This window comes from Sitophilus oryzae, unplaced genomic scaffold (genome assembly GCF_002938485.1).
Source record: "Sitophilus oryzae breed Bouriz unplaced genomic scaffold, Soryzae_2.0 scaffold_85_pilon_pilon, whole genome shotgun sequence".
Lineage (NCBI taxonomy): Eukaryota > Metazoa > Arthropoda > Insecta > Coleoptera > Curculionidae > Sitophilus > Sitophilus oryzae.
In genome coordinates, this window is record NW_022147483.1 from 2,479,502 (window position 1) to 2,506,462 (window position 26,961).

The window sequence follows — 26,961 nt, forward strand, 5'->3', positions numbered from 1 at the left end:
TTTTCTTTTCTTTTTAGCTTTAGCTTCTGCCTTTGCTTTTTCTTCTGCAATTCGTTTTTCTTCAAGCTCTTGTTCTTCTTTAGCCTTTTGAGCAGCAATTTCTGCCTCTTTTTCTTCAGCTAACTTCTTTTCTAATTTAGCCTTTTCTTCAGCTTCTTCTTGCTGTTTTTTAGCTAATGCCTCAGCCTTTTCCTTTGCTTCCAACTCTTCTTTTAGTTTTCTAGCAGTTTCTTCTGCTTCTTTAGCAGCCCTTTCTTCTTCTAAGCGTTTTTGTTCCTCCTTTGCTTGTAATTCTAGTTTTTCCTTCTTTTCTTTGGCTTTTTTAGCTTTAGCTTCTGCCTTTGCTTTTTCTTCTGCAATTCGTTTTTCTTCAAGCTCTTGTTCTTCTTTAGCTTTTTGAGCAGCAATTTCTGCCTCTTTTTCTTCAGCTAACTTCTTTTCTAATTTAGCTTTTTCTTCTGCTTCTTCTTGCTGTTTTTTAGCTAATGCCTCAGCCTTTTCCTTTGCTTCCAACTCTTCTTTTAGTTTTCTAGCAGTTTCTTCTGCTTCTTTAGCAGCCCTTTCTTCTTCTAAGCGTTTTTGTTCCTCCTTTGCTTGTAATTCTAGTTTTTCTTTCTTTTCTTTAGCCTTTTTAGCTTTAGCTTCTGCTTTTGCTTTTTCTTCTGCAATCCTTTTGTCTTCAAGCTCCTGTTCTTCTTTAGCTTTTTGAGCAGCAATTTCTGCCTCTTTTTCTTCAGCTAACTTTTTTTCTAATTTAACTTTTTCTTCTGCTTCTTCTTGATGTTTTTTAGCTAATGCCTCGGCCTTTTCTTTTGCTTCGAACTCTTCTTTTTGTCTTCTAGCAGTTTCTTCTGCTTCTTTAACAGCCTTTTCTTCTTCGAGGCGTTTTTGTTCTTCTTTAGCTTTTAATTCCAGTTTTTCTTTCTTTTCTTTGGCTTTTTTAGCTTTAGCTTCTGCCGTTGCTTTTTCTTCTGCAATTCGTTTTTCTTCAAGCTCTTGGGCTTCTTTAGCCTTTTGAGCAGCAATTTCTGTCTCTTTTTCTTCAGCTAACTTCTTTTCTAATTTAGCCTTTTCTTCTGCTTCCTGTTGTTGTTTTTTAGCTAATGCTTCCGCCTTTTCTTTCGCTTCTAACTCTTCTTTTTGTTTTCTAGCAGTTTCTTCTGCTTCTTTAGCAACCCTTTCCTCTTCTAAGCGTTTATGTTCCTCCTTTGCTTGTAATTCTAATTTTTCTTTCTTTTCTTTAGCCTTTTTAGCTTTAGCTTCTGCCTTTGCTTTTTCTTCTGCAATTCTTCTTTCTTCAAGTTCTTGTTCTTCTTTAGCTTTTTGAACAGCAATTTCTGCTTCTTTTTCTTCAGCAAACTTCTTTTCTAATTTAGCCTTTTCTTCTGCTTCCAGTTGTTGTTTTTTAGCTAATGCTTCCGCCTTTTCTTTCGCTTCTAACTCTTCTTTTTGTTTTCTAGCAGTTTCTTCTGCTTCTTCAGCAGCCCTTTCTTCTTCTAAGCGTTTTTGTTCCTCCTTTGCTTGTAATTCTAGTTTTTCTTTCGTTTCTTTGTCTTTTTTAGCTTTAGCTTCTGCCTTTGCTTTTTCTTCTGCAATTCTTTTTTCTTCGAGCTCTTGTTCTTCTTTAGCTTTTTGAGCAGCAATTTCTGCTTCTTTTTCTTCAGCTAACTTCTTTTCTAATTTAGCCTTTTCTTCAGCGTCTTCTTGCTGTTTTTTAGCTAATGCCTCGGCCTTTTCTTTTGCTTCCAACTCTTCTTTTTCTCTTCTAGCAGTTTCTTCTGCTTCTTTAGCAGCCCTTTCTTCTTCTAAGCGTTTTTGTTCCTCCTTTGTTTGTAATTCTAGTTTTTCTTTCTTTTCTTTGTCTTTTTTAGCTTTAGCTTCTGCCTTTGCTTTTTCTTCTGCAATTCTTTTTTCTTCAAGTTCTTGTTCTTCTTTAGCTTTTTGAGCAGCAATTTCAGCCTCTTTTTCTTCAGCTAACTTCTTATCTAATTTAGCTTTTTTCTCCGCTTCTTGCTGCTGTTTTTCGTGCTGTTCTTTTTCCAATCTAGCTTGTTCTTCAGCTTTTTCTTTTACCTCCAATTCTTCTTTTAGTCTTTTAGCAGTTTCTTCTGCTTCTTTAGCAGCCTTTTGTTCTTCTTCTAACCGTTTATATTCTTCGTCAATAACTTCCTGTTCTTTTTCAGTTATTTCTTTCCCTAATTCAGTTTTTTTATCATCGACTATTTCAGATTCTACGGCTTGACTTTCATTATCAATAATTTCTTCAACTTCCTTTTCATTTTCGTCTATTTTAGCTCTTTCTTTATCAGATTGATCTTCGCCTTGTTCTTCTTGAACTAAAATTTGATTTTCTGCTTTTTCCAGCTTATCAATATCAGAGGAGATATCTTTGAATACCTTTTTTACTACTTTTAACACATCAGAAACATTACTGAAAACTTTGGAATTCTTTGTCAAATTAATTCCACTTTTTAGTTCACCATCTAGCTTTCTCAAAATGCGTTTTAATTCTTTTTTCTTGCTGATAATATCATCCTCACTCCTAACAGATTTTACAATACTTCTAAATGCTTTAAATTCGTTTGATAACTTTAAGTTCTCAACTAGGTTTGCATCTATATCATCTGGTAGGTCATCTGTAACTAACAATAACTCGTTACAGTTATTCTTTATAGTGTCTAGTAACAAAGTCAAAGGTTGGACACCACTATAAATCAACGTGTCTCTGTAGATACTGTTTATTACTTCTTTAGCCTCGTTTTCAAGATCTTTAGCAAATTTATAATCATTTCTTTTCTTTGCAGCTATTATTACAAGTTGTTTTTTCAAGTCCTTCAAATTAGTACCAAATATACCTAGAGACTGATTGAGTATTTCCATTTTTTCGTTTAATGACATACTTTCTGTTATTTCGTTGGTATTTTTTATAGTATCGTTAAGAATATGAATAATATCTAGTCCCCTGTTTTCGACATAGGTCAGAGATTGAGGATCGTTCAAAATATCACCTAAGAATAGCGACAGACCTGTAAGCTGGTCAGTTAAAGAGTTAACTTTTGCGGCATAGTCGGTATTAAAATCACTTGTGTTGTCACCTATAGCATCTACTACACTTAAATTCTCCAACATCATTTTCAACGGTTCTCCTAAAGTTATAAATTTCAATATACTTTCCTCTTGAATGTTCTCAAACACAGATTTATTGTCATTGATTTGCTGAACAGTAGTTCTTAACCCTTCCAAGGAATTTTTTAAATTAAACACAGCTTTGAAGTCATTTCTTTCTTTATTAAGGTTTTGTATCACTTCCGTGATTGCCTCTTTTAAGTTAGATAATGTGATTTGTGGGTTTAAATCTGCATATTTTCCCTCTGAGTATACTTTGTCAATGAATTCAACTGCAGATTTTAATCCATGACATACAGAAGATCTTTCCATTGTCAAAATTTCAGGAGCATTTAATGACTCTTTCACTGCTAAAATTGCTTGTTGCATATTTTCAAATGGATGTTTGCTTGCTTCACAAAAATGTTTTAAAATCTCTTCAAGGTTTTTACTTCCTTTAAGTCCAATAGTCTTTAGATCGTTAATAGTATTTGAAAGACTATTTTCTATAATATTCAAGCTTTGCAAAGCCTTGGATGGTTTTGTTTTAGCCTCCTGGATTTCTTTGTTTAAAGTACGGATTTCCTCTAGTACTGATGATAAAGGTTGTAACCATGATTGAACCTTCTGTTCCTTCTCTGTTCTAATAAACTCTAATAAATCATTCGAGATTTCTTTCATAATTTGATTAAGATCTTTCAGAGATATAGATAGTGTTTCCAAAGAACTGGATAGTACTGGCATTAAAAGGACTGGTTCTATATTATTGCTAACCGATGCAAATGCTCTCTGAAGATTACTAATATCAATTTTATCCATAGATTTCTCTAGTAACGAGTTAATTTTTACGTTCTCAATCAGAAGATTTTCTAAAGGTGCAATCAGAATATTCAGTATATCATGAATTTCTTGTGGAACTTTGTCACCGCATCCAACTTCAAATGTAGTTTCAATAGAACCTAAAGCTTCGTTTACTTGACTCAAACAATCTTTTGATTTTAATAAAATATTCAGATGTTTTGGTAGCAATTCTTCTTTGGATTTCAAAATTTTCATTTCTTCGATCAGCTGAGAAACAGGTAGCTGTAAACTACGTATGAGTTCTAAATATTTTTTATCAGTACTAGACAATTCATGAGGTGTCTTTGGTGATTTTTCTAATATGCTCAATGTTGCACTAAGTTTCTTTAATGGTTCATCAAGAATATTTACAGTTTGAGCTTCAGGTGACGATAATGTTACATTTTGGACTGATTCTTTCAACAAAGTAATAGCCTGTTTTAATTCACTTGTTTCTATTTTAGATATGTCTGGTTTCTGAGCTGCATCTTTGGAGCTGACAAGTACAGCAGTTAGCTTCTCCAAAGGTTCTTTAATTTTAGCAAGTCGTTCTGCTTCCTGTTCAGAAATATCTTGTGTGTTTTCAGGTAAACTAACTACTTCTTCAAGAGCTTTCTTTATGTTATGCAATGTCTCTTCAGACTCAATCACAGAGAGCACTGCTACTTGAGGTGAACCTTGTACTTCTTGTTGTTGCAATTTCAAAATATTTATTTCTTGTACCAGCTGTTCAATAGGTTCTGCTAATAATTTGGCAGCCTTTTTATCCTTTCTTTCTGGTTCCTTCTCCAATGGAACTTCTTCTACTGGCGGTTCTTCTGTTAAACTTAATGTCGCAGTAAGCTTCTTTAAAGGTGCATCAAGGATATTTACAGTTTGAGCTTCAGGTGACGATAATGTTACATTTTGGACTGACTCTTTCAACAAAGCAATAGCCTGCCTTAATTCACTTGCTTCTATTTTAGATATGTCTGGTTTCTGAGCTGCATCTTTGGAGCTGACAAGTACAGCAGTTAACTTCTCCAAAGGTTCTTTAATTTTAGCGAGTTGTTCTGCTTCCTTTTCAGAAATATCTTGTGTGTTTTCAGGTAAACTAACTACTTTTTCAAGAGCTTTCTTTATGTCATTCAATGTTCCTTCAGATTCAATCACAGAGAGCACTGCTACTTGAGGTGAACCTTGTACTTCTTGTTGTTGCAATTTCAAAATATTTATTTCTTGTACCAGCTGTTCAATAGGTTCTGCTAATAATTTTGCAGCCATTTTATCCTTTCTTTCTGGTTCCTTTTCTAATGGAACTTCTTCCACTATTGGTTCTTCTGTTAAACTTAATGTTGCAGTAAGCTTCTTTAATGGTGCATCAAGAATTTTTACAGTTTGAGCTTCAGGTGACGATAATGTTACATTTTGGACTGATTCCTTCAACGAAGCAATAGCCTGTTTTAATTCACTTGCTTCTATTTTAGATATGTCTGGTTTCTGAGCTGCATCTTTGGAGCTGACAAGTACAGCAGTTAACTTTTCTAAAGGTTCTTTAATTTTAGCGAGCTGTTCTGCTTCCTGTTCAGAAATATCTTGTGTGTTTTCAGGTAAACTAACTACTTTTTCAAGAGCTTTCTTTATGTCATTCAATGTTCCTTCAGATTCAATCACAGAGAGCACTGCTACTTGAGGTGAACCTTGTACTTCTTGTTGTTGCAATTTCAAAATATTTATTTCTTGTACCAGCTGTTCAATAGGTTCTGCTAATAATTTTGCAGCCATTTTATCCTTTCTTTCTGGTTCCTTTTCTAATGGAACTTCTTCCACTGGTGGTTCTTCTGTTAAACTTAATGTTGCAGTAAGCTTCTTTAATGGTGCATCAAAATTTTTACAGTTTGAGCTTCAGGTGACGATAATGTTACATTTTGGACTGATTCCTTCAACGCCTGCCTTTTAATTCACTTGCTTCTATTTTAGATATGTCTGGTTTCTGAGCTGCATCTTTGGAGCTGACAAGTACAGCAGTTAACTTTTCTAAAGGTTCTTTAATTTTAGCGAGCTGTTCTGCTTCCTGTTCAGAAATATCTTGTGTGTTTTCAGGTAAACTAACTACTTCAAGAGCTTTCTTTATGTCATTCAATGTTTCTTCAGATTCAATCACAGAGAGCACTGCTACTTGAGGTGAACCTTGTACTTCTTGTTGTTGCAATTTCAAAATATTTATTTCTTGTACCAGCTGTTCAATAGGTTCTGCTAATAATTTTGCAGCCATTTTATCCTTTCTTTCTGGTTCCTTTTCTAATGGAACTTCTTCCACTGGTGGTTCTTCTGTTAAACTTAATGTTGCAGTAAGCTTCTTTAATGGTGCATCAAGAATTTTTACAGTTTGAGCTTCAGGTGACGATAATGTTACATTTTGGACTGATTCCTTCAACGAAGCAATAGCCTGTTTTAATTCACTTGCTTCTATTTTAGATATGTCTGGTTTCTGAGCTGCATCTTTGGAGCTGACAAGTACAGCAGTTAACTTCTCCTAAAGGTTCTTTAATTTTAGCGAGCTGTTCTGCTTCCTGTTCAGAAATATCTTGTGTGTTTTCAGGTAAACTAACTACTTCTTCAAGAGCTTTCTTTATGTGATTCAATGTTTCTTCAGATTCAATCACAGAGAGCACTGCTACTTGAGGTGAACCTTGTACTTCTTGCTGTTGCAATTTCAAAATATGTATTTCTTGTACCAGCTGTTCAATAGGTTCTGCCAATAATTTTGCAGCCATTTTATCTTTTCTTTCTGGTTCCTTCTCCAATGGAACTTCTTCTACTAATTGGTTCTTCTGTTAAACTTAATGTTGCAGTAAGCTTCTTTAATGGTGCATCAAGGATTTTTACAGTTTGAGCTTCAGGTGACGATAATGTTACATTTTGGACTGATTCCTTCAACGAAGCAATAGCCTGTTAATTCACTTGCTTCTATTTTAGATATGTCTGGTTTCTGAGCTGCATCTTTGGAGCTGACAAGTACAACAGTTAACTTCTCCAAAGGTTCTTTAATTTTAGCTGAGTTGTTCTGCTTCCTGTTCAGAAATATCTTGTGTGTTTTCAGGTAAACTAACTACTTCTTCAAAGAGCTTTCTTTATGTCATTCAATGTTCCTTCAGATTCAATCACAGAGAGCACTGCTACTTGAGGTGAACCTTGTACTTCTTGTTGTTGCAATTTCAAAATATTTATTTCTTGTACCAGCTGTTCAATAGGTTCTGCTAATAATTTTGCAGCCATTTTATCCTTTCTTTCTGGTTCCTTTTCTAATGGAACTTCTTCCACTGGTGGTTCTTCTGTTAAACTTAATGTTGCAGTAAGCTTCTTTAATGGTGCATCAAAATTTTTACAGTTTGAGCTTCAGGTGACGATAATGTTACATTTTGGACTGATTCCTTCAACGAAGCAATAGCCTGTTTTAATTCACTTGCTTCTATTTTAGATATGTCTGGTTTCTGAGCTGCATCTTTGGAGCTGACAAGTACAGCAGTTAACTTCTCCAAAGGTTCTTTAATTTTAGCGAGTTGTTCTGCTTCCTGTTCAGAAATATCTTGTGTGTTTTCAGGTAAACTAACTACTTTTTCAAGAGCTTTCTTTATGTCATTCAATGTTCCTTCAGATTCAATCACAGAGAGCACTGCTACTTGAGGTGAACCTTGTACTTCTTGTTGTTGCAATTTCAAAATATTTATTTCTTGTACCAGCTGTTCAATAGGTTCTGCTAATAATTTTGCAGCCATTTTATCCTTTCTTTCTGGTTCCTTTTCTAATGGAACTTCTTCCACTAATTGGTTCTTCTGTTAAACTTAATGTTGCAGTAAGCTTCTTTAATGGTGCATCAAGAATTTTTACAGTTTGAGCTTCAGGTGACGATAATGTTACATTTTGGACTGATTCCTTCAACGAAGCAATAGCCTGTTTTAATTCACTTGCTTCTATTTTAGATATGTCTGGTTTCTGAGCTGCATCTTTGGAGCTGACAAGTACAGCAGTTAACTTCTCCAAAGGTTCTTTAATTTTAGCGAGCTGTTCTGCTTCCTGTTCAGAAATATCTTGTGTGTTTTCAGGTAAACTAACTACTTCTTCAAGAGCTTTCTGTATGTCATTCAATGTTTCTTCAGATTCAATCACAGAGAGCACTGCTACTTGAGGTGAACCTTGTACTTCTTGTTGTTGCAATTTCAAAATATTTATTTCTTGTACCAGCTGTTCAATAGGTTCTGCTAATAATTTTGCAGCCTTTTTTATCCTTTCTTTCTGGTTCCTTCTCCAATGGAACTTCTTCTACTGGCGGTTCTTCTGTTAAACTTAATGTTGCAGTAAGCTTCTTTAAAGGTGCAGCAAGGATATTTACAGTTTGAGCTTCAGGTGACGATAATGTTACATTTTGGACTGATTCCTTTAACGAAGCAATAGCCTGCCTTAATTCACTTGCTTCTATTTTAGATATGTCTGGTTTCTGAGCTGCATCTTTGGAGCTGACAAGTACAGCAGTTAACTTCTCCAAAGGTTCTTTAATTTTAGCAAGTTGTTCTGCTTCCTGTTCAGAAATATCTTGTGTGTTTTCAGGTAAACTAACTACTTCTTCAAGAGCTTTCTTTATGTCATTCAATGTTTCTTCAGATTCAATCACAGAGAGCACTGCTACTTGAGGTGAACCTTGTACTTCTTGTTGTTGCAATTTCAAAATATTTATTTCTTGTACCAGCTGTTCAATAGGTTCTGCTAATAATTTTGCAGCCATTTTATCCTTTCTTTCTGGTTCCTTCTCCAATGGAACTTCTTCCACTGGTGGTTCTTCTGTTAAACTTAATGTTGCAGTAAGCTTCTTTAAAGGTGCATCAAGGATTTTTAGAGTTTGAGCTTCAGGTGACGATAATGTTACATTTTGGACTGATTCCTTCAACGAAGCAATAGCCTGTTTTAATTCACTTGCTTCTATTTTAGATATGTCTGGTTTCTGAGCTGCATCTTTGGAGCTGACAAGTACAGCAGTTAACTTTTCTAAAGGTTCTTTAATTTTAGCGAGCTGTTCTGCTTCCTGTTCAGAAATATCTTGTGTGTTTTCAGGTAAACTAACTACTTCTTCAAGAGCTTTCTTTATGTCATTCAATGTTTCTTCAGATTTAATCACAGAGAGCACTGCTACTTGAGGTGAACCTTTGTACTTCTTGCTGTTGCAATTTCAAAATATTTATTTCTTGTACCAGCTGTTCAATAGGTTCTGCCAATAATTTTGCAGCCTTTTTTATCTTTTTCTTTCTGGTTCCTTCTCCAATGGAACTTCTTCCACTGGTGGTTCTTCTGTTAAACTTAATGTTGCAGTAAGCTTCTTTAAAGGTGCATCAAGGATTTTTACAGTTTGAGCTTCAGGTGACGATAATGTTACATTTTGGACTGATTCCTTCAACGAAGCAATAGCCTGTTTTAATTCACTTGCTTCTATTTTAGATATGTCTGGTTTCTGAGCTGCATCTTTGGAGCTGACAAGTACAGCAGTTAACTTTTCTAAAGGTTCTTTAATTTTAGCGAGCTGTTCTGCTTCCTGTTCAGAAATATCTTGTGTGTTTTCAGGTAAACTAACTACTTCTTCAAGAGCTTTCTTTATGTGATTCAATGTTTCTTCAGATTCAATCACAGAGAGCACTGCTACTTGAGGTGAACCTTGTACTTCTTGTTGTTGCAATTTCAAAATATTTATTTCTTGTACCAGCTGTTCAATAGGTTCTGCTAATAATATTGCAGCCATTTTATCCTTTCTTTCTGGTTCCTTTTCTAATGAAACTTCTTCCACTGGTGGTTCTTCTGTTAAACTTAATGTTGCAGTAAGCTTCTTTAATGGTGCATCAAGAATTTTTACAGTTTGAGCTTCAAGTGACGATAATGTTACATTTTGGACTGATTCCTTCAACGAAGCAATAGCCTGTTTTAATTCACTTGCTTCTATTTTAGATATGTCTGGTTTCTGAGCTGCATCTTTGAGCTGACAAGTACAACAGTTAACTTTTCTAAAGGTTCTTTAATTTTAGCGAGCTGTTCTGCTTCCTGTTCAGAAATATCTTGTGTGTTTTCAGGTAAACTAACTACTTCTTCAAGAGCTTTCTTTATGTCATTCAATGTTTCTTCAGATTTAATCACAGAGAGCACTGCTACTTGAGGTGAACCTTGTACTTCTTGTTGTTGCAATTTCAAAATATTTATTTCTTGTACCAGCTGTTCAATAGGTTCTGCCAATAATTTTGCAGCCATTTTATCCTTTCTTTCTGGTTCCTTTTCTAATGGAACTTCTTCCACTGGTGGTACTTCTATTACACTTAATGTTGCAATAAGTTTCTTTAAAGGTGCATCAAGGATATTTACAGTTTGAGCTTCAGGTGACGATAATGTTACATTTTGGACTGACTCTTTCAACAAAGCAATAGCCTGCCTTAATTCACTTGCTTCTATTTTAGATATGTCTGGTTTCTGAGCTGCATCTTTGGAGCTGACAAGTACAGCAGTTAACTTCTCCAAAGGTTCTTTAATTTTAGCGAGCTGTTCTGCTTCCTGTTCAGAAATATCTTGTGTGTTTTCAGGTAAACTAACTACTTCTTCAAGAGCTTTCTTTATGTCATTCAATGTTTCTTCAGATTCAATCACAGAGAGCACTGCTACTTGAGGTGAACCTTGTACTTCTTGTTGTTGCAATTTCAAAATATTTATTTCTTGTACCAGCTGTTCAATAGGTTCTGCTAATAATTTTGCAGCCTTTTTATCCTTTCTTTCTGGTTCCTTTTCTAATTGAACTTCTTCCACTGGTGGTTCTTCTGTCAAACTTAATTTTGCAGTAAGCTTCTTTAAAGGTGCATCAAGGATATTTACAGTTTGAGCTTCAGGTGACGATAATGTTACATTTTGGACTGATTCCTTCAACGAAGCAATAGCCTGTTTTAATTCACTTGTTTCTATTTTAGATATGTCTGGTTTCTGAGCTGCATCTTTGGAGCTGACAAGAACAGCAGCTAACTTCTCCAAAGGTTCCTTAATATTAGCAAGTTGCTTTGCCTCCTTCTCAGAAATATCTTGGGTATTTTCAGACAAATTAACAACTTCTTCAAGAGCTTTCTTTATTTCATTCAGTGTTTCTTCAGATTCAATCACAGAGAGCACTGCTACTTGAGGTGAACCTTGTACTTCTTGTTGTTGCAATTTCAAAATATTTATTTCTTGTACCAGCTGTTCAATAGGTTCTGCTAATAATTTGGCAGCCTTTTTATCCTTTCTTTCTGGTTCCTTCTCCAATGGAACTTCTTCTACTGGCGGTTCTTCTGTTAAACTTAATGTTGCAGTAAGCTTCTTTAAAGGTGCATCAAGGATATTTACAGTTTGAGCTTCAGGTGACGATAATGTTACATTTTGGACTGATTCCTTCAACGAAGCAATAGCCTGTTTTAATTCACTTGTTTCTATTTTAGATATGTCTGGTTTCTGAGCTGCATCTTTGGAGCTGACAAGAACAGCAGCTAACTTCTCCAAAGGTTCCTTAATATTAGCAAGTTGCTCTGCCTCCTTCTCAGAAATATCTTGGGTATTTTCAGACAAATTAACAACTTCTTCAAGAGCTTTCTTTATTTCATTCAGTGTTTCTTCAGATTCAATCACAGAGAGCACTGCTACTTGAGATGAACCTTGTACTTCTTGTTGTTGCAATTTGAAAATATTTATTTTTTGTACCAGCTGTTCAATAGGTTCTGCTAATAATTTTGCAGCCTTTTTATCCTTTCTTTCTGGTTTCTTTTCTAATGGAACTTCTTCCACTGGTGGTTCTTCTATTAAACTTAATGTTGCTGTAAGGCGTTTTATCGGAGCTTCTAGAATACTGGCACTTTCGGATTGGGATGTAGAAAATACCACATTTTGAACCGTTTCTTTTAAACAAAGGGTAGCTTGTTTTAATTCATGAATTTCTTTTTCTGATATATCGGATTTTAATAAAGCTTCTTTTACGTGTACAACAACGATTGCTAATTTTTCTAGCGGTTCTCCAATTTTTACAATGCTCTCTGCTTCATCTCTTGAAATATCTTTTGTTGTTTCTGGTAAATTTATAACTTCTTCTACAGCAATTTGTAGTTCTTTTATAATTTTACCTGTTTCAGTTAAAGAAAACTTCGATAAGGGAGAAGCAGTTTGTAATATTTCCTGTTTGGCTTTCAAATCATCTAGATTTTGTACAAGTTGTGTTAAAGGTGAAGATATCGTTCTAGCTGCATCTTTATCTCTTCTCTGTGATAAACTGCTAGGAGTTGTACAACCTAAAACTGTTTCATCTATATAACTTCCCTTTGTTGGTTTAGCTATAAATAGCTTTTCTATATTTCCAAAGTTTACAGAAAATGTCTTTAAAGGCACTTGAATCCTTTCATAAATCCCAGTCCTTGGTGGCATTGAAATTACCTTACTTATAGCTTCGTTTAATGTAGATATAGCTTGTTGAACTGTAGGTTGTTCAATACTTTCTAATTTTGGTGTCGATTCATCATGAATCTGACTAACAACGATACATAGTTGCTCTAATGGTTCTACGAGGCTGGATAGTGTTTCAATTTCCTCTTTAGTTGTCTCTAATGGTTCCTTATCGTTCACTAACTCTTCCAATGTCGAACTGAGCAAATTTGCCGACTCTTGAATTTCATTTGCCAGTAGTAATTCTTCTTCATTTAGGTTTTCGTTTGGTTTTTGGTTTAGAATTATAGCTTCGATGTTCAGTTTTTTGCTTAATTCAGCAACGATACCCAGAATCTGTTTGCCTTTACTTGACTTTTTTGATTTTTCTTTTTTACTTTTTTTAGCCTTAGGTGACTTAGGTTTTTCTTCCTGAGCTTCAGGTTTTACTTCTTCAGTAGGCTTGACAAGCGGTGCTTCTTCAATTTCAGATTGTACCACAGTTTCTTCAGGTTTTAAGGGAACGCTTTCTTCTTTGGGTTCAGTTTTTACTTCTTCTGTAGACTTGACAAGCGGCGTTTCTTCAATTTCAGGTTGTATTACAGTCTCCTCAGATTTTAAGGGCACACTTTCTTCTTTGGGTTTAGCTTTTACTTCTTCTCTAAGCTTAATAAGAGCTGCATCTTCAATTTCAGATTGTATTACAGTCTCTTCAGATTTTAAGGACACACTTTCTTCTTTGGGTTCAGCTTTTACTTCTTCTGTAGGCTTAATAATTGCTGCTTCTTCAATTTCAGATTGTATTACAGTCTCTTCAGATTTTAAGGGTACAAATTCTTCTTTGGATTCTGCTTTTACTTCTTCTGTAGGCTTAATAAGCGCTGCTTCTTCAATTTTAGATCGTATTACAGTCTCTTCAGATTTTAAGGGTACACTTTCTTCTTTTGGTTCAGCTTTTACTTCTTCAGTAGGCTTAATAAGTGCTGCTTCTTCAATTTCAGGTTGTATTACAGTCTCTTCAGATTTTAAGGGAACACCTTCTTCTTTGGGTTCAGCTTTTACTTTTTCTGTAGGCTTGATAAGAGCTGCTTCTTCAATTACAGGTGGTATTACACTCTCTTCAGATTTTAAGGGAACGCTTTCTTCTTTAGGTTGAGCTTTTACTTCTTCTCTAGGTTTGACAAGTGCTGCTTCTTCAATTTCAGGTTGTACTGCAGTGTCTTCAGATTTTAAGGGAACACTTTCTTCTTTGGGTTCAGCTTTTACTTCTTCTGTAGGCTTGACAAGTGCTGCTTCTTCAATTTCAGGTTGTATTACAGTCTCTTCAGATTTTAAGGGCACACTTTCTTCTTTGTGTTCAACTTTTACTTCTTCTGTAGGCTTGACAAGTGCTGCTTCTTCAATTTCAGGTTGTATTACAGTCCCTTCAGATTTTAAGGGCACACTTTCTTCTTTGGGTTCAGCTTTTACTACTTCTGTAGGCTTGATAAGTGCTACTTCTTCAATTTCAGGTTGTATTACAGTCTCTTCAGATTTTAAGGGCACACTTTCTTCTTTGGGTTCAGCTTTTACTTCTTCTCTAGGCTTAATAAGAGCTGCTTCTTCAATTTCAGGTTGTATTACAGTCTCTTCAGATTTCAAGGGCACACTTTGTTCTTTCGGTTCAGCTTTTACTTCTTCTGTAGGCTTAATAAGAGCTGCATCTTCAATTTCAGATTGTATTAGAGTCTCTTTAGATTTTAAGGGCACATTTTCTTCTTTTGATTCAGCTTTTACTTCTTCTGTAGGCTTGGCAGTTTCTAATAATTCTTCTTCTATTTGAGGCTTTTCATCAACCTCTGCAGATTTCTCTTCTAAAACTTCTACTTGTTCTGAAACTTCAGTTATCTTTTTATTAACCTCTTCACCTCCAGATAGTTGACTCTTAATTTGACCTATTTCTTCTGTAACCTGTTCTTCAGCTTGTGAAAGAGAAGCGAGCAGTTCCTTTAGCGGTTCTGAGATAGTAACGAGTGATGTGTTTTCTCTAATGTCTTGAACGCATACCTGTATTTCTTCCTTTACCGAACTTATAGCTTGTTTCATGTCAGTTTTATAAGTTTCTGATATTTCTGGTTTCAAGCTTTCTTCTTTATAAGATATTAAAATGGAAGATAATTTTTGTAGAGGATTTGTGATTCGTGTGACAGTTTCTAGGTTCTCTTGAGATAAATTTTCTATCAATTCTGAAATTTCCCCAAAATTTGTTTGCAGAGTATCAATTGAACTTTCTATTGGAGACAGTGATATAACTCCTTTGCATGGAGCAGAGTTTAACTCCTGAATAGTTTGTTTTAAGGCAGATAATTCGTTAAACATTAATTTTATAGATTCTTCTTTCATTTCCTTCTCTTTATCAGTTAATGATAGTGTCGCACATAAAGCCTGTAAAGGATTGGTAACCTCAGTTATAATTTTTGATTTCGGATGACTTTCTACAACGTTATCTAAAGCCTGTTTCAAAGCTATAACTGATTCTTTTACTTCTGCTGTATCAAGTTCAACTGGCTTAGATGTTACAGTCTCTGCCATTTGAGTAACTATAACAGCGGATAATTTCTGAAGTGGATCGATTAAATTAGCAATAGATTCTTCCTCTTCTTTTGTTGTTTCCGAATTTAGTAATTTTTCGAAAGTAACATTTAGAGCATTCACTGAAGCTTCTACTTCTGTTAATCCCTTCTCACCTTTTTCTGGAGTATGTTGAAACTCATGGAACACCTGCTTTAATATATTTACTTCCTGTTGTATCATCTTAAGAGAACGTTTCTCGGCAACTATTTTATTTTCAATGTCAGATATTATTTCACCAAGAGTTCCCGACAAGGCTTGTAAAGCTGGAATAGTTTTTGCAAAACCGCCTGCTTCTGGAATGTATTCAATTTTATCTATAACTGTCTTGAAAGCTAAAATACCTTGCAATAGTTCTCTGTTTGGTACTTTTTCAGTTTTACACTTGGAAAGCTGCTCTTTATTTTCTACTGTAATAGCACATAATTTTTGTAAAGGTGTAACGAGAGTTCCAATATTCTCAATTTGTTCAAGACTCTCAAACTGTGAACCTTCTTCTTGCAAAGCAGTTTGGAATGTTTCAATGGGTTCCTTTAATCGACTCAGAGCCTGTTGAGCAGGAATATCTGTAACAGTATCTTTTAGTAACTGTATTTCTTTGCATAATTGTTCTACTGGTTCAGGTAGGACTTGAGGTGGTACAGATATGTCACTTTGTTGTGAAATAGTTGCAGCTCTAGATAAATGATCTCTAGTATTGGTAAGTGTGGAAGAAAATATTTTGAGGCTGTCTTTAAAATTATTAAGAATATTAGACTTGTACTGAACTGAACCTACTGTATCGACAGTCTCTATCAATGATTCTAGAGCTTGTTGAGCTTCAGGTATTTTAAGTTCTAATACTTCAGGTTTAGAAACTTCTTCATAGCTTTGCGTTAATACTAAAGACAGTTTTTCTAAGGGTTCCACCAGAGTCGCAATCTTATCAAGCTCCACTTCTTCTATTTCAGATATCTCGGAACTTTCAATAACGTCATTTACAGCAGTGTTCAAAACCGTAATACTGTCACTGATTTCTTTGGCTATCTTTACATTTTCTTCAGAAGACTCTTTGGTGGAAGGTTGACCTAGAATAATAGCTTCAATATTTAATTTCTTGCTTAATTCAGCTACAATTCCTAATATCTGTTTGCTCTTTTGAACTTTCTTTTCAGTAGTTGTTTCTTGTAACTCTTCTTTCTTAACTTTTTCTTCATTTGATTTGTCAGACTCTTTTTGCTTGGCTGCGATTTGCACATTAACAGATTCTTCTTCTAAGTTTTGAGTTTCTTCTTGCGTCTCAAATATAATGGATTTAGCAGTTTTTGTGCCTTTCTCCGCTTCCAGTACATCTTCAGGTTCACTTTCTCCTATTTTTTCTTCTTTCTTTACTAGTTCTTCTTGTTCTTTTGGAATTTCTTGAACAGCTTCCTCTATTGGTAAACTTTCTTCATCTGCTTTAGAAATATCTACGATTTCAGCTCTACCTTCTGTAGTTGTTTCTTTACTTTCCATCACAGTTTCAATATTAGACAAGGTTGCTTTCAAAACATTCAAAGGTATATCAATAATTTTCAGAGTCTTAGATTCAAAAGGACCGCTTGAAACATTATCAACTGCTTGTTTTAAGCTTACAATAGCTTGCTGTAGCTCAGGTTGTTTAATATCTACTATTTTAGATGTATTTATCTGATGTATTACTTCCTTTAATTCCAGTGATACCTTCTCTAAAGGCGTTTTCAATTGTGATACAACCTCTAAAGCTTCACTAGAAGTCTCCGTGATAGCACTTGCTTGTTCTAATGATTCTTGCAGATTATTAACTGCATCAGCTATTTCCAAGACCGAGAGAATACCAGATTCAGGTGGTAATTTTATATCTTGGATGCTCTGTTTTAAAGCTTGCACTTCGCTGGACAACGTTACGACTGGTTCTGCTAATAGACTAACTGAATCTGAAGGAACTTCCTCTAAACTAGGCTGTTCTAATAAGGATACTAATACCTTTATTGGTTGTTCAATGACATCGAAATGCTCTAACTTTGGACTGGTCTGTTCTAGGACCATAAGAGTCTCTTTTACTGCAGCTAGAGCTTGCTGGAGTTCAGGTTGTGTCAATTTTTGAACCTTTGGTTTATCAGGTTCTGTGCTCGATGAAACAAATATTGAATTTAATTTCTGTAATTCTTGAACTACTTTAACAATTCCAGTTTCGTAATTAGCTAAATCTTCAAGAACCTTTGGTTGAGTTAAAATTTGAGTTAATTCTTCAGTTGCAGCATTAAATTCAGTGAAAGAAAGCTGTCCTTGTTTAACTTCGTGTAAAATCTCCTCAATTTTTCCATAAAGAGTTTTTAATTCTTCAGATAATTTCCCTACAGACTCGATTACAAATGATTCTTTAGGCATAAACTGCTTGTTAATATAATCAATTTTCAAAACAAGCAATTTTAGAGGTTCTTGGATGTATTCTAATGCTGAACTTTTTGATGAAATTATATTTTCTGAAATATTCTTAAATTTTGTTAATTCACTACTTAGTATTTCCTTTGAAGAGGCTTCATTTATATCTTCAAGAGCGTCAAATATTTGAAATATAACTTTAATTTCGTCTGTAGTTTTTCTCAAAATATCTTTATCACTGTCTTGAAGTTCTTCAACCATATTGTTTGATAACAAATTTGACAAATTTTGTTCGCAGTCTTGTAAATAATCCAGTGGCTCCAGAAGCTCCAAGTAAGGCTCTAAACTAGTTCCTGGAGGACATACTTCTTTAATTAATCCACAAAGTTTAGATGTCTCAATTTGACTGTCTTTTATAACAGTTAAATCTTTCACTACCTCATCTGAACTTGTTACAGTTACCTCTTCTGGCTTCTTAGAAACAATTTCTTGACGCTCTTCACCATCTAGCTCTTTTTGCATCTCCTCAATTTTAGCTGTAAGTTTCTTTACAGGTTCTAATATCTTGAGGGATGTTGGCAAGTTCTCTTTACACTCAACAATTTTGATGATCTCCTTAAATCCTTGAATAGCTTGCTTCAATTGTCCTTTGTCAACTTCGCTGATTATTGGTTTGTGTAAAGTGGTTTCTACTGATAAAATTACTTTGGATAATTTTTCTAAAGATGATTGCATCAGTTCTACAAGTTCGGGAGTTATAACTTCGCTTTCTGGAGTTTTTTCTTCTATAATTTCGGTGATTTCTTGTTCTAACTCTTTGATAGGTTCTCGTAATTCTAGAACTGATATTGCTGCTTTAGTTGCTTCGGGTTGTACTTCAACAATAGCAGTTTCGAGTGATTTTAAATTAACCTTAGCTATATCAATTGACTCTTTTATAGCGCTAGGTTGTTTTTTTGGTGTTATTACTTCTTCCGATGTAATTTTCTTGTTCAACTCATCAATCGCATTCAAAATTTTATTTAAATTATTCATATTAACATCTTCTAATGGTAAGTTTAGTAAATTTTCCAAAGATGTTTCTACATTCTTTAACGAAACTAAACTTTCATTTCTATAATTTTCAATCTCTGTATTTGATCGTTTTACAGCATTCAGGAGACCTTCTAATTCTAGTCTTGACTTTTCTATAACTTGTGGTACATTTTCGGGATTTCTTTGACTAGAAAATGCCTTTGATAAGTTTTTCAAGGGTTCCTTGATGTTACCAGCAAGAACTTTATATTCTGCTTCTTTATTAATGTCGACTTTCTGCTGTAGTACTGTTCCTAATCTTCCAAATCGATCTAAAGCATTCTTTAAAACAGTGCGCTGTGTTAGTTCTCTTTGCATGACTATAATAGCCTTCGAAATATTTTCTAAAGGACCTAACAACTTCTGCATGACGGATTTCTCCTTATTTGGAACATAAACAGCCTTCATACATACAGTAATCAGTTTATTTTGAAGTAAGTCAATTTCTTCAGAGAAATCCTTTATATCCAAGTTTTGTAAATTTTCTGCAGTTTTTTTATGCTCGCTAATTCGTTCTAAACACTTTCTAATATCATCCAATAACGCAATCTCTTCTTCACGCATTTCAATGCCAGTACAACTGTTCAGAGAAATTTGTAAATCTTCCAAAGGACTTATAAATCTTTCAAGCAAATTCATGTTTCCCTCAGATACATGTTTGGCAGCTACTACAAATTTCAAAAAATTGTTCAGGCGTTCTTTAAAGCTCTTTAAACAAGGGATATCTTCTACAGAAGAGGTAGATTCTTCAACAACCAAATGCGTTAAGTCAACTGACTGTTGTAACTCATCAAGCAAATCGTTGATGGATTCAACAAAAGTTGGTTGAACGTCTGGGGCTTTAAGGTCTCGAGCTTGTTCATTAAATGAAATTATATCTGCTATGTTTTCTTGTAAAGCTTGAAGATTTTCACTTAAATTATCATTAAGATTTTCAGTAACATTCTTAATTGATTCAGTCAACTTTTGTAAAGGTTCAATTTCTTGGTTAGTAACTGACTCAGTTGCAGCAGCTGAAATAGATTCGACAATAGCTTTCAAAGGTTTTTCCATATCTTTAGTCACTATTTTTTGTAGTTCTTGATCGTAAGTGGCAACATCACAAATCTTACTTCCCAACATCTGTAAAGATTTGCTTAATTCAGTTAATGCATGTTCTTTTTTAGCTCTTTCTTCTTGATCAGTATACAACGTTCTTTCTAAAGCCTTTTCTATGCTTTTAAAAATGTCTTGAAGTGGATCCAAAAAGTCTTTTATCTGAGATTCTTGGTTAATACAAGCCAGAATATTTTTTAAACTGTCTCTCGTGTCATCCAATATAAGTATCTGCTCACTGGTTGGTTTGTACTCAAGCTCTTCAGCTATTTGCAACAACTTATGAACAACCTCGTTAGTATTTTTCAAGATATTTATATCGTCAGGTCCTAGTTTGTCTTTTTTGTCTTCTAAAATAGTGCTAGCAATAAACTGTAACGTTGTTACAGGTCTCTGCATCTCGCTGGTGAGTATTTTCCTATTTTTATTTTCAGCAACTGGATCAAAAACTGAGAGAGACTCTTGAAGGTTTTGCAAAGAGTTTCTCAAAAATTGAAGTGGTTTACAAGGAGGTACAGGAGATGAAGCTTCAGGTTTGAGCAAATTCAAAACACTCTCTGCTAAAGTTTCTATAAATTCTCTTAGAATTGTTACGTTAGAGTCTTTAGGAACGCTTTGAATGGCAATTTTAAATTCTTGCGTGCTTTCAGAGATACTTTTTGACGGGCTTCTACTTGCTGGTCTTTGAGAAAATATTTCCAAGTATTCGTTCGTAATAACCAAACATTCGTTGGCTATATTGATCGAGGTTTGTTCTATATCGACCTCCACTTTAAGATTAGCAAGAGACTCAGAAAACTTACTGCAAACATTGTCAATAGTATTTAGAATATCTAGTTTAGATTTTGATAGTTTTACAGATTTCAATTTACTAACGTTTTCTTTAATTGTGTTAATAGATGAACCAAGCTTTTGTTGAAAATCTTTTTCCGTATCTAGAGTTTCCATAAGATTGACGACATTTTTTAGGGTTTGTTCTAAAGGTTCTAGCGATTCCTTTATTGGAGAATCTTTCGGAGTTGCCACAACTGCAAGTCTAAGGTCTTCGATCATTTTCTTTGCACTTTCAATCGAGGCGTGTGGTTGATCTTCTACGTTTGTTGAAGCACCCTTTTCTTCAACAATTAAATTGTTGATTTCAGTGAGCGTTTCCTCGGTAACTACCAAGGCACTTTGTTCCTGGGGTGTTAAGTTATCTACATTAATTGTTTTCAAGTATTTATTTAAGTCTTCAGTATTTGCAGATATGGATTTTTGTAATTCCTGTACTGCTGATCGCTTTTCTTCTGACATTGGCTGATTTTCCATGAGAACTATCGCAGACTTTAAGTTCTCTAAAGTTAATAATACAGCTTTATCTTCTTTTATAACCTCAGGTTTAACATCCACATCATGTTCAGGCTTTTTATCTTCTCCTGAAGTAGTTGCAATATCTTCTATTAATTCTATTTTAGATTCTTCAGTCTTTATTACATCACGTTCAATATCTAAAACAGGTTCTTCTGGTTTTATAACTTCAGGCTCTATTTTTTCAGCTTCAATATTCTGATCTTTCTCAATTTGAATTATCAATTCACTATCAAATTCTTTAAAGGTCGTGTCATCTGCTGAAGTAGATGCTGTAATTTCTACTAATTCATTTTTGGTTTTTGCAGGCTCTTTTAAATCAATTCTTTCATCTGAAGGTGATATTTCTTCCTTGGATATTATTTCAGCTGGAATAGTGTCTGGTTCGGTTAGATCTATAGGAAGTTCTTCAGTCTTTTGCAATTCTTGTTTTACAACATATTCAGATGATTCTAATTTTACTTCTGGTTGTACAACAGCAATTTCTGTATCTTTTTCTTCTTGTACCACTTCTTTAGTTATTGGTATTGGCTTTTCGGTATCATGTAAATCTATTTCTTCCTCTTTCAGCGCTGTAGTATCAGATGCTGTGCCCTGTAATTCCTGAACTGTTGATTTTTCTTCAATAATCTGTTCAGTCTGGGAAATTTCATGTAATCTTACATCCTTTTCAACAGCTTCAGCTAATACTGATGCTTCAGAAATACTTACATCAGCTGGTTTTTCAATATCCTCAAGTAACTCAGTAGAGAATTTTTCAGATTTTAGTCTCTCCTCTTCACTTTCTTTTTTATCTTTAACAGAATCTACAACTGCAGTAGATTCTATATCTAATTTCTCTGATTCCTTTGATTTTTTAACTTTTCCTTGCTGTTTATTTTTGTCAAAATATTTCGCAACCCTTCTACAAATCTCTAGAATATTTCTTGAAACGCTCACAACAGCATTTTGTTTGCCTTCAAGTTTTTCTTCTAAAATAACTATTTTTGGTTGTGTTAAGGCAGTAAGGTTTTCTTTACTAGCACAACCTTCAGAAACATTTTCTAGTAAGCTTTTAGAATCCTGTAAAATTTCTTTTTCTTCATTAATTAAGTATTTTTCACAGTCTTTTTCGTATGTAACAACATCTGCTTTAACTTTTTCAATAGAAGTAATTATAAGATTATCAGTTTCTTCATTTTCTACTGGCGACTCCAAAATACTTTTAGCTAAATTAATTGATTCATTTAAGCTACCACTTGCTATTTCGGTTTTTAATTCTTCTCCATATCCTGTATCAAGTTCTTCAACCAATAAAGGCAATTCTTCAATTAGGGTACTCAGCAGACTTGTTATATTTTTAATAGAAGAATTTTCGTTAATATTTTTAACAACACCATTTAATTCTTCTATTAAATTAATAACTTCTTCCTTTTGAGGTCCACTAGACTCTTTGACATCTACTTTAGTTTTAATAGAGTTGTTTATTTTTTCAAAAATATTACTGATGTTCTCGAGTAACTTCAGATCATCGCTAGTAAGGTCAGCTTCTATCAAATCATTAACAGATGTTTGCAAAGGGTAGAGAGATTTTTGTAGTATCATGACGTGTGCTTTATCTACGTTTTTATATCTGATAGATGCAAGGTTTCTAGCAATATTTTGCAAAGAATTAGAAACTTCTTGTATATTGTTTAATTTCAACTCGTATTGTTCGCGTTCAAGCTGTCTGATATCTGTAATATTTTTATAAACTTCATTTATGAGTAAGTTCACTTGATTTGTGACGTCTGTTTCATGTTCACCTTTATTAAGTATTACAAACTCTTCAACGTGCTCCAATACAGACTGCGTACTCTTTGCATCATTTTCAATATAGTCTTTTAATTCTACAAATACTTTTTGAGCATTTAGTACAAAGGAACATTCATCTTTCTTTAAATCTTTCACAGAAATATTTTTAATAACTTCCTTAACTTTTAAAACTGAAACACCAACGTTTTCAACCAAAACCTCTTTATTTTTCTTTAAATTTTCTCTATTAGAAGGCATGTAAAATTCTTCCAGTGATGTTTCTAACTTTTGAAGAGAGTTTCTTTTAACATGCCCTTCGCAATAGTCTATTAGTACTGGCCAAAGGGCTTCAATAATCGGTAGAATTTCAGGTATTTGTCCTAAAGACATTTTATGTATTTCTAAAAAGGAAATTAACGGTTCCACTCTACTTAAATTAGTTTCATCAAGTGTTGATTCTAATGCACCTTGTAAGCTGCTCAAAAAATTCTCAATTATAGTTTTTTCCTCGACTTGACTGAATCTTCGTGCACCTAACCATTGATTTAAATTTTCTAACTCTTCGAATAAGGGATTTTGAACGTCGGTATTTTTAAGTAACTCAATAGATTTTTCTAAGTTATCTCTAGACACGGTAACAGTTTTTTTAGGTTCTAAAGCATCTAAAACAGCTGAAGATAACGCCTGTACATTCACTAATACTTGGGGGTGTATTTCTGGAGAAAATGAAGTTTTTTCCAAAATTATTTTAGTATTTTCCAGAGTTTCTTTTATTTCAGAATCACCAACAATTTCTTCAGTAAGAGATTGAGTCACTTTAAAAACTGTATCGAGAATTTCATTAATTTTAACTACATCAGAGCTTTCTAGGGTAGTTTCTTCAATACTTTGAACTAGGTTATGTATGCTCGTCACCAAGGGATTTGATGTGGAAGATTCTAACTTTACAATATCCTCTAATATCTGGTGTACTATTGGGATACTTGGAACAGTAGAGAACTGTTTACGTACGAACCTTCCTAATTCTTCAACTGACTCTTCAAGTGGTTCTCTTAAATTAATAGGAAGAGACCTTATTACACATCTTAGTTTCTCCATACATATTTCTTTTTCTTCTAACGTTTCATTATTAAGAAGATCCAAAACTGCTTCGAGAATGTTCAGATAAATTCTTGAATAATCTAAAGAAAGCCTTTCAAAGTCAGTTTTACTGAACTTATCCAGGAAATTAAATACTGCATCTTTAATAACTTTATTAGAACCTTCTTTTTCATTTATATTAATTTTTAAAGTTTCAATTAGATTCTGAATTTGTTCAGTGACATCTTTTCGCATCAGAAGCTCCGAAACAATTTTGGATAAAGTAGCAGTAGCTCTCTGAACGGGTACTATAAGTCTCTGGACAAGTTTTGAAGCTATTATATCGTCCAAACTGCAAAATATACGTTCAAAATCTTGATTTGACACTCCTTGACCATCGGGACGGTTATTTTCAATAACTGCTTGAGCAGCATTGTTTAAAGTATCGAGTGTAGCATCTATTAACTGAATTTGATCTTCCTGAAGCTCAGAATCAAGACGCTCTAATGCTTTCAATATTTCTATTATGTCGATTAGTAGGATCTCTTGATCAGGCAAGTCTTTGGCTTCTTGTAATCTGAAAACCGTATCTTTGAGAAGTTCTGCGCTTTTGAAGCAATGCTCTTCTTCCGTTATTACATCCTCTTGGTGTAGTACGCTTCTGGGTTTGTCTTCTTCATCAGCTCTTGTGGTTTGTTCAAATTGAGTGCTGACTTGGCTTACAGAGTCAGCAAATTCTCGAAGGGAAAATACGATCAATCTTAAGCTTGGTGAATCAATTGTGTCCAAAATTTCAATCAAAGAAGTGTTTTTCTCGGCTAGTTCAAGAGCTATCGGCTCAAAGTTACTGACGTTTTTGTTCAAGATACATTGAACCAAACACTTCATGGCGTTGCCTATATTCTTCAGTTGAACCAAGTCTTCTTGCTCTATATCAAAGTTATGTTGTTCTAAAGTTATTATCTCTATGGCACTTTGCAAAGGCGAATGTAAGGTAAAGAGTTTGATCTTCAAATCTTCAGAAATGTGCTCTAAGATTTCGGCTATTTGGATCAGAGGCTCAAGCACAGAAACAAAAGCTTCCCTTCTGAGTTCGTCAGCTTCTTGTACGCTGTCTATTGTAGTGCTGAGTTTGCTCAGAGGTTCGGCGAGTTTACGAACGTTGACGATGTCTTCTAAAGTGTAAACCGGTTGATCTCGTTGTTCGAAAAGCCCGCTGCTGGTTTTGAATTGTTCTATGCTCTGAGTGACTTCAGAAGCGACCTGTATAAGCATTGGAGCTTGTCAATAACCGCTTCAATAAAAATATACCGTGTGATCAAAACATTGAATAAAAAACTAGCGATTTTGATGCAATTCTCACTGTTTAAAAGCTTATATGGCTTCGATTTTTATTTTTTATTATTCAATCGACCAAAAAAAAAACAGATACGAATTATTGACAGGTTATGTTAAACTTTTAAGTTAAACTACTTAAATCAAGTAGTGTTTTAAGGGCTTACTCAAAAGACAAATCGTTTTAATCATAGGACTATTTGCTTACCTGTAGTAAGTTTGGAGGCATCTGGTCCATTCCTTCGACCATAACAACTTCGTACAGTGTTGCCAGGTTGTGTTCAAGGGCAGAAACGCATTCGACGATTTCTTTAACAATTTCTGGTGATACTGAAAGTATATGGTTTGGTTTATATACAAAGTATTTTTTAAATCAGTGTAAATATTTTAATTGGTAGTATATTGAATATATCTTTAAATTACCTGCTTCGTCTCCAGAAATTTCAGACATAATTGGGAGATTTTGAAGAACAATGACAGATTTTTTGATTTCCTCGATAATAGGTACTGAATCTCTTCTTTCTATAAAAGAAAAAAAAAAGAAATTTATTTAAAAAAACGGTCATAATTTTTTTCATTGCGTATTTCTAACCTGCCAAATGGGTTTCGTCCAAAACCTGTTGATGCATTACGGCAACGTTGTATTGCAAATGTTCTAAAAGATTCTTCAGTTCACTTCTTTGTGGAGTTCCCGGAGTTAACATGACAAAGTCAAGAGCTTCAATAATTCGATCTTCTATCAATTCTAAAGGCACCTAAAAATTGTATCGATGTAAGTAAGAAAGGTATAACAAAAAATATTTATAATTTAATGAAATACTATAATAATACAAATAATCATATACGATCTTCATTAATAAACTTTCTGAATAAATAAGTGGCAACGTAGCATTTTCCTACCTTGGTTTAGTACAGCAAAGCTTGTTTATTGTAATCGCAAAACATTGACATTAAAGTCTATAAACCTGACTAAATGAAATGTTGGCAAAACTGTTTAAATTTGTTGTATAATTTAAGATACCGAGAAGCTCTTCATTTTACTTTATAGAGCAAATGATTGTAACAGATTTTATTTAGATTAAAGCTGCAAAAAATAGTATAAACCGACTTTTATTATCGCTATGTTGGTCACATTGTGCCGTGCTCAGCAATGTTGTCCTTTATTATTTGACAATTATCCTAATGTCAGTCATTATTTTGTATAATATCATGTTGTTGTTGAATCTTTGTAGCAAATCTCGTTTTTTGCCTATTTTCGTAATGTTTTTTTTAATTACACTTTTAGGCTCAAACAGTTCTTTTGAGAACTAAATTTTCGAGTTTTTGTATTCATTTCTTAAAATTGTGTGTTGAAAATATGCGGAGGCATTTAAACAGTCGAAGCAAAGAGCTTGTAGCTTCCCTGATAAACAATTTGAACGAGTACGTGACAATAAAGGTCCGTTATTACCCTTGACTGCAGTCAGAGAAGTAAGTTTGCTTTATAAGCTCATTTATACCACTTTTAGTTAGTTTTTATTAAATTCTGTGATTATTAGTTTATGCATTAATAGCAGTCTCTTACTTGTTATTACCACTTATGGCGTTGTAAGATGTACACCAATAAATAAAATAGAAAACAAATTTCTTGCAGTATAGGTATATAATAAAATTATATAAGGATTCTTGCCACTTAACTGCTGATATAGAAATTTAATTCCACGCTGTGTTTGTCATAATGTGGATCAACCTGCTCTCACTACCGGTTTCGGAGCCCTACTCCATCATCAGGTGAGCTTGGGCAGATCCACAAAATGACAACCACCAGCGCAGAGATAGTTAATTCCGACTTGTCAGAAAGTGTCGGATAGATATTAAGTCCCGAACGGTAGATAGCGG

The 26,961-nt window shown here is 34.1% G+C and overlaps 1 protein-coding gene across 1 annotated transcript in view; it reads right to left on the reverse strand.

Annotated features, from left to right (window-relative positions):
- LOC115890191 (titin-like) overlaps positions 1–26,961 on the reverse strand; it is a 171,141-nt gene that overhangs the window by 105,537 nt on the left and 38,643 nt on the right. Inside the window, 13 exon segments of the mRNA XM_030910351.1 lie at positions 2–5,827; positions 5,874–6,460; positions 6,537–6,755; positions 7,108–7,287; positions 7,344–7,757; positions 7,816–8,247; positions 8,318–9,061; positions 9,132–9,275; positions 9,323–9,868; positions 9,910–25,011; positions 25,292–25,413; positions 25,507–25,605; positions 25,676–25,838. Coding sequence (XP_030766211.1) covers positions 2–5,827; positions 5,874–6,460; positions 6,537–6,755; positions 7,108–7,287; positions 7,344–7,757; positions 7,816–8,247; positions 8,318–9,061; positions 9,132–9,275; positions 9,323–9,868; positions 9,910–25,011; positions 25,292–25,413; positions 25,507–25,605; positions 25,676–25,838 — 24,578 coding nt within the window.